The sequence below is a fragment of the Vigna unguiculata genome, chromosome 4, assembly GCF_004118075.2.
Source record: "Vigna unguiculata cultivar IT97K-499-35 chromosome 4, ASM411807v1, whole genome shotgun sequence".
NCBI classification, from domain to species: Eukaryota; Viridiplantae; Streptophyta; class Magnoliopsida; order Fabales; family Fabaceae; genus Vigna; species Vigna unguiculata.
Genome location: NC_040282.1, coordinates 16,413,049 through 16,420,669, shown reverse-complemented (window position 1 = coordinate 16,420,669; position 7,621 = coordinate 16,413,049). Strand labels below are relative to the sequence as shown.

At 29.2% G+C, this 7,621-nt stretch overlaps 1 protein-coding gene across 1 annotated transcript; it reads left to right on the top strand.

Moving 5' to 3' along the window:
- The first annotated feature begins 536 nt into the window (after window positions 1-536).
- LOC114181585 (GDSL esterase/lipase At5g33370-like) lies at window positions 537-5,106 on the top strand. The gene is made up of 5 exons (XM_028068081.1): window positions 537-849; window positions 1,097-1,224; window positions 1,305-1,547; window positions 1,626-1,878; window positions 4,676-5,106. The coding sequence occupies exons 1-5, from the start codon at window positions 597-599 to the stop codon at window positions 4,909-4,911; spliced, it is 1,113 nt and encodes a 370-aa protein (XP_027923882.1). The 5' UTR covers window positions 537-596; the 3' UTR covers window positions 4,912-5,106.
- The last annotated feature ends 2,515 nt before the right edge of the window (window positions 5,107-7,621 follow it).

Below are 7,621 nucleotides of genomic sequence, written 5' to 3'. Positions count from 1 at the left end.
TCAACTAAAAACTTAACTTGATAAGATTATAATTTTGTTGTACGTATATATTACTTAAGTTCCTTACAAGATTTAAATTAACATTTAAGTAAAGTTAAAGTTAAAACACCTTTCTGCAATAACTTATTAAAGATAGGTCTAAAAAATATTTTAAAATCACGTTTGTTAGTACACTGTTTTCTGTACAAATATTTGAAAAAAAAAAAAAACAGATTAAAAATGAAATGAGAATTTTATAATAAAAGTTGATAGTAGGAAAATAAAAGTAAAAGTATTGTAATCCCAGTAATAAATAAGAAGGTATATATATTTGAAATTGGCAGAAATGTTGAAGAAAGCATATTAATTACATATCTAACCATCTCTAGCTGCACTTGAATGAATCCAACCTTTTGCATTTATGTTTTTGACGAATGCCACGGTTTTCAGAAGAACATAGAAGCTTGAATTAAAGAGCACTAAAGTAGCCTCCTAAACTAGTAAGAGCTATCAAATCCTGTGAAAATGTTTATTATATAAACACTTGAACCTCTTCAATTCCTCCATCAACTTATCAAAAACCAGCTATTTCTCATATTCAAAACTTCATTTTGAATATGGCAGTGTTGTCAAGTTTTGCTCCTTTGGCCATTCTTAGTTTTGTTGTAGTAATTGGAATGATTGTGTGTGGTGCTGAAGCAAGGCCAAGGGCATTCTTTGTGTTTGGAGATTCACTTGTTGATAGTGGAAACAACAATTACTTGGCCACCACTGCACGTGCCGATGCTCCTCCTTATGGCATTGATTATGCTCCCTCTCATAGCCCAACTGGTCGTTTCTCCAATGGCTTCAACATTCCTGATCTTATCAGTTCAGTTTGCATTTCTCTCTCTTCCCTCATTTTTTCTTCTTCAATGTTCATCTTTTTAAGTTTCATTTTTATCTTCAACATTTGTGCTTTTCAATCCTTTTTGGTAAGGTAGCAGCAAGTGATAGTTTAGTCTCACGTTTGAATGACCTTAAAAAGAACCGTATATAAAATGATAGTTTTGCATATAATATACCTTAACAACGACAGGAAGTGTATGTCTAAGTATGTGGTTTGGTTTGTGTTCAGGTCAGAAACTTGGTGCCGAGTCTACATTGCCATACTTGAGTCCAGAGTTAAGAGGAAACAGGCTTCTAGTTGGTGCCAATTTCGCTTCAGCCGGAATTGGAATCCTTAATGACACAGGAATTCAGTTTGTAAGTTCTCTTCTTCCTACTTTCATTTCATGTTTTCTTCAAAACCTCAACCTAACAGAATATACACAAACATTCTGCAGGTGAACGTGATCAGAATGTACAGACAGCTGGAGTATTTCAAAGAGTACCAGAACCGAGTGAGTGCTATAATCGGAGCTTCACAAGCCAAGAGCTTGGTGAATCAAGCACTGGTTCTCATCACTGTAGGAGGAAACGATTTTGTGAACAACTATTACTTGGTGCCCAATTCAGCAAGGTCTCGCCAATACCCACTTCCTCAATACGTCACATATCTCATCTCTGAGTACCAAAAACTTTTGCAGGTAACAAAATAATAATGTGTGCTTTTATTTTATGTTGGTGATGACGATTAATCGGTTAATGATAAATGCGTGTTGCAGAAACTGTATGATTTGGGAGCTCGCAGAGTTCTGGTGACAGGGACGGGACCTTTGGGTTGTGTTCCTTCAGAATTGGCTCAACGAGGGAGAAATGGACAATGTGCTCCTGATTTGCAACAAGCTGCTGCGTTGTTTAACCCTCAGCTGGAACAGATGTTACAGCAACTCAACAGAAAACTCGGAAGGGACGTTTTCATTGCTGCAAACACAGGAAAAGCGCATAACGATTTCATTTCTAACCCCCGACAGTTTGGTAAATATATCATCAATCACCTCAACTGTTTTTCTAATAATGCTCACAATTCACGTCTTTCTTATCAAGCCACAACCACAATTCTAATTATAAAAGCAAAATGTTTTTTTTTTTGCCTAAAATAGAAAACAGAGATCTAGTACTTCTGAAATATAAAGAAATCATCGCATTCAATACAAAATTTTAATATTCAATTATTATTGATATTTTTTTATATATCATCTAACTTTATCTTTTGATGGGAGACTTTTAATTCATATTTAATACATAGCCTAAAATGTAAAAAAAAGAAAAATAATTAGAATATATATTTTGAATAAATAACTTAGTAATTTGAGCAGGACAAATTTTATTTAGTCTCTTAACGTAAAATATTTGTCAATTTTTTTTATTGTTGACTTTCAATTAGAGATGGCAAATAAACCCGTCCCCGTGGGTATTGCCCGAACCCGTCCCCGTTTTGACGGGGAATCCCCGCATTGACTGGGTATGGGTATGGGTATGGGGAATCCCCGACTTTTTCAGTTGGGTATGGGGATGGGTATGGGGATGTACATATACCCGCCATAATACCCGTCCCCGCCATATCTTCATTCTCGTTTAAATTATCAAAATATTCACAATTAATCAAGTAACCCATATATATATATATATATATATATATATATATATATATTCTATTTTTATTTCTTTTAATTATTTCATTTGTCATTAAACTCATTCTCATCTCCAATATATTTTTTATCTTATCATAACCTTTATGTAATTATGTTAAAATAATGTATGTTAATAAAAAAAATTATGCCTTACATTTGAATATTTATATTATTTTTTAATATTTTTATTTATTATAAATTTTCCTTTCACATGAGAATGTTTATACTCTCAATTTAAGGTAATATAAAAAAAATTCTTTACTTATTATTATTATTATTATTAATTTTTGTTTAATTTGAAGAACTCTTTTGTTTCATTAAAGTAATTTTCGTTATTTTTCAACCATTAAGTATATATGTTGATATTTGAAAAGTTTTCTTAGTTCTCTGAGATATTTTTCGTCTTATCATACCTTAGTTATACATTTGATTTCCTTTGTGTGATTTTTTTCGATAGTCTCTCAAATTATTTCTAAAACACACATTTGTTAGTTTTTTAATATTTTTATTTATTATTTTTATTTTCATCATGTAGAATAATATATCATAATGTAATTGTTTCACTTTAAATTCTGTTTGAAGTGGTTAAAATTATATATATATATATATATATATATATATATATATATATATATATAATGATATTTAGGAATAGTATATGATAATTCACTACAAGAAAAAATGAAATGGTGACTGATTTAGTCAGTAACCCATATCAGTCACTATTTTTCGTCATTGGTGGTAGTAGTTGATTTATTGTCTAAATTAGTGACTGATTCAATGATCGAATCGGTACTTGATTTAGTGACCAATTTAATTACTAATTTATTTGTAATTTAATGATAAATTTTTTTGTCACTAATGATATTTCTATTTATTTTTAACCACTTCAAACATAATTTAATAATTAGTTCTCTAAGGTTTTTTTCATTTTATCATACCTTAATTATACATTTGATTTCCTTTGTGCGATTTCTTTCGATAGTCTCTCAAATTATTTCTAAAACACACATTTGTTAGTTTTTTAATATTTTTATTTATTGTTTATTTTCATCATGTAGAATAAAATATTTCGATATATTCTATCTAATTATTTGTTATTTTATAACTCACTATTAATCATACTGTAATTTTTTTTACTTTAATTGTATAAATAACTTTTATTTACTACAATATAAAAATTTGATGTAATTTCTATGAATATTTTTTTGTCACTATGCAACATATATTGAAGTTCAAAAGATACAAAATCTATGTCAAAATTTTATTATTATGTTTATTATTTGTTTTTTGTGTTATTTTGATCAAGTGATGTATTATAACTTTTTATTAGTGTATAAAAAAGAGATTCATTATAATTTAAAAAATTGAAGTAAACAAATATTTAAAATATATTTTAATTTGAATATTTGTTCTTTGTGTCATTTTGATCAAGTGATATATTATAACTTTTATTAGTGTATAAAAAAGAGATTCATTAGAATTTAAAAAATTGAAGTAAACAAACATTTAAAATATATTTTAATTTGAATATTTGTTTTCCTTTTATACTTTTTTGAAATATTTTTTAATTTTATCAACTAAGTTCATTAATGTTGTAGTTTGCAAATTTAATAAATGTTTTGGTTCACATAAAATTTTATTTGGTATTCTAATATAAAATATAAACAATTATAATTTATTTTAATGTATTTGACATCGAAGAAAATCCTCCTAATATTGAATATTTCATAATATTATGTTTTCTTTACCGTAATTTTTTTTCTTTTATAAAAATTAATATTGAAGTAGTTAGAACATGGGTACGGGTATGGGTACGAGATTATACCCGTTACCCGGTGGGGATGGGGAAGGGAAAAAAGTTTGATACCCGTTGGGTTTGGGTATGGGGATAGGGATGAATTTTTTATGCGGAGATGGGTATGGGATAGTAAAACCCGTCCCCGCCCCGCCCCGTTGCCATCCCTACTTTCAATGAGACCATTTTGCTACTAAAAATGTAATTTTAAGGATCAATTTGATACTAAGTAGAATATTATTGTATATTTAAGCTATAATATTTAAGAATTATAATAATGTGAATATTTTACATATTTAATGAAGCAATAAACTATAACATTTGTGGTGTTATTTTTATGTAGGATTTGTTACTTCAAAGGTAGCTTGTTGTGGACAAGGACCCTACAATGGTCTTGGATTATGCACACCACTCTCCAACCTGTGTCCTAACAGAGGGCAGTATGTATTTTGGGATGCCTTCCATCCATCTGAAAAGGCCAATAGACTTATTGTGGAGGAAATCATGTCAGGTTCTAAAGCTTACATGAACCCTATGAACCTTAGCACCATCCTAGCTTTGGATGCTATCACCACATGAAGATACACAATAAATCCTAACACTTTGTATTCGCCTTCCATGCTAGTTTGTGACATCTCTCTTTCTATATATTTATAGTGTTGTAATTGTTATTAATTCCTCTCTATGTAAGTGAGGAACAAAATTTAAGGAAGCAAAAACTTCTATTAAGTAATAATGGAGGATATAATGCAATCACTTGTTTCAAAAGTTATAGCTTACTCTTCCTCTCTTCTCCTTTAACTCGGCCACAATTATATATGCAAATAGTATTCTTCCCTTAATGATTAAATTGTGTTGGGACAAGTATTTCCAAAATGATTAAAGATGTGTAATTTTATTTATTTTCATTAAGTTGTTTAAATTAAATATTAAAGACGTGTAATTTCTTTTATTTGTCATGAACATTTGAAAAGTTTAAGACAATTGACGTTTTAACTACAAAATGGTATAATTAAATTTGATTTTATTTAAGTACATTTTGTCAATAATCGTTTTATCGCTAAAAGTGTATGTTTTATAATTGTCTATGACATTTCAATTTAAAATGTTACAATAAAAGGTTATTCTACCTCGGGCCCTTCGCAAGAGGCAAAACACTTTTCATTTAAATTTAAAAATTCGAAATAGTGAGAAAATGAAAATTTCTAAGAGACATTAAGTCTCGGGTGTTTGAGAACTGAGACATAATGGACTATTATGCCTCGGATGTGTGTAACTGAAACATAAAAGATTGCATATACTTCAAAATTGCCATTGCATGTTTTTATGCCTCGTTTTCGCCGTGACCGAGACATAAAAGCCAAGTTAGAAAGTTCAAAATGTACCCGTGATTTGTTAAAATGTTATATTAATATTAGTAACATTTTTATAATGTTATCTTTATAAAAAGAATATTACTAAAAATTTTATTAACAATTTAAAAATGTGTCTCTATTTAAAACAATGTTACTAAAGATATATAGTAACAATTTAATAATGTTAAGTTTAAAAAACTATTACTAAAATGATTTAGTAACAAATTTTTAAAATGTTATATATTCATTAAATAATGTTACTAAAAATATCTAATCATATCCTTACAAATGTCTCGATTGATATGTAAAAATATCCCTTATGGTGTGTTTAGATGAGGTAATTTAAGAGGGTAATTCATTTATTTGAAGAATTTGAATTTCTTCAAAGTAAAATGACTTGTTTGGATAAGGATATTAGAAAGAAATTGAAATTGAGTGATTTTAAGAAGGTATTTCAAATCACTAAAATAGTAGAATTTCAAATTCACTCAAAAAGGAAATAAATTGAAATTTCACAATTTGTGAAATTCCACATTGTTTAATATTAGAGAGGTCAATTTGTCTCAGACGACCCAAATGACCTAGACGGGTCGGGCTAGCCCGATGACATACACAGGTCAGGTTGGCTTGACGATCTAGATAGGCCTGACGAAAAAGACAGGCCGAGTGGATTGACGATCAAGGTAGGTCGGGCAGGATTGACTACCAAAACGGGCTGACACAAGCGGACCAAATGACCCAAACGGGTCCGATGACCAAGACGGGTCGACAGGCTCGACAACCACGACGCATATAGATTGGGCTGGGTCGACGACCTTGACCGAAATTTGAAAAATTTGGTCGAGTCAACACGGACCGAAATTTGGCCGAACGTGACCTAGTTGGCTCTAACCTAAATTTGGAAAAATTGGACTGAGTTTACGCTAGTCAAAATTTGGTTGAATTTGGTCAAGTCGGCTCGATCAAAATTTGACCGAATTTAAATATTTTAAATTGACAATTATATTTGTTAAATTTAATTTCAAAATTTATATATTAAAGTAAATATTAGTAAAATGAAATTTTATCTCATAAGAGAAATTCAATTGTTTTATCCAAACAAGAAATTGAATTGTAAGGTATTTCAATTATTCTATCCAAACATATAATTTAAAAAATGAAAGGAATTCAATCGCTAAAATTTTAAATATAATGCATTTTAATTTCCTAAAATTGTTGAAATGTTTTATCCAAACACAAGGTAAAAGTAATTAATAACATATAGTATGCCTAACATTTGATGTAGCGCTACTAAATCATATTATATAGTAATAACATTAAAATTTAGTAACGTTTTTTATTATTACTAATAATAATCATAATCATATGTAGTGATATTACTTATCAAGCTCCTTTTGGTCATCAACAAAATTAGCAATCATTAAATATGTTTTATACTTTACATTTTATTTTTTAGAAAATGAACAATAACCAACTAGAATAAAAAAAACAACATTATTTATAGAAAAATTAGTTAATAAGATTTAACTAAAACGCATGTGAGTAACAAACTCTCCACAACGTAAGCAGAGATAAAAGGTGGGTATATGTTCTTTTACCATACATGCTGGGCCTTTTGATCTCGTGTATATAAATTAATGTGTTAAGTGATTAATACTTTAGGGTCATAGATGCATCTAGATTGAAGTATGGAGAACAATGATTTTACAAAAGAGGCTGAAATTCCAATGAATCTCAAAATTGAAGACAAGTTTACGATCGAATCCAATGACTCCACAGCTCCACCAACACCTAAGCAACCTTTTTTCATCGGTAATAATATATCATATTTAGTGTTTTTCATTTTTCAATTTTCAAATTTCTCTAATTTCTTTTTTACTGTCGAAAAAAAAAAAAAAAAATTAGGCGTTGCTGGTGGAACTGCATCTGGAAAA

Excerpts from the sequence above, each read along its gene's own strand:
- LOC114181585 (XM_028068081.1), top strand. The coding sequence starts at position 597 with ATGGCAGTGTTGTCAAGTTTTGCTCCTTTGGCCATTCTTAGTTTTGTT. Across the intron at positions 1,548-1,625 it reads AGTACCAAAAACTTTTGCAG|AAACTGTATGATTTGGGAGC; the intron begins GTAACAAAATAA and ends TGCGTGTTGCAG. Across the intron at positions 1,879-4,675 it reads TTCTAACCCCCGACAGTTTG|GATTTGTTACTTCAAAGGTA; the intron begins GTAAATATATCA and ends ATTTTTATGTAG.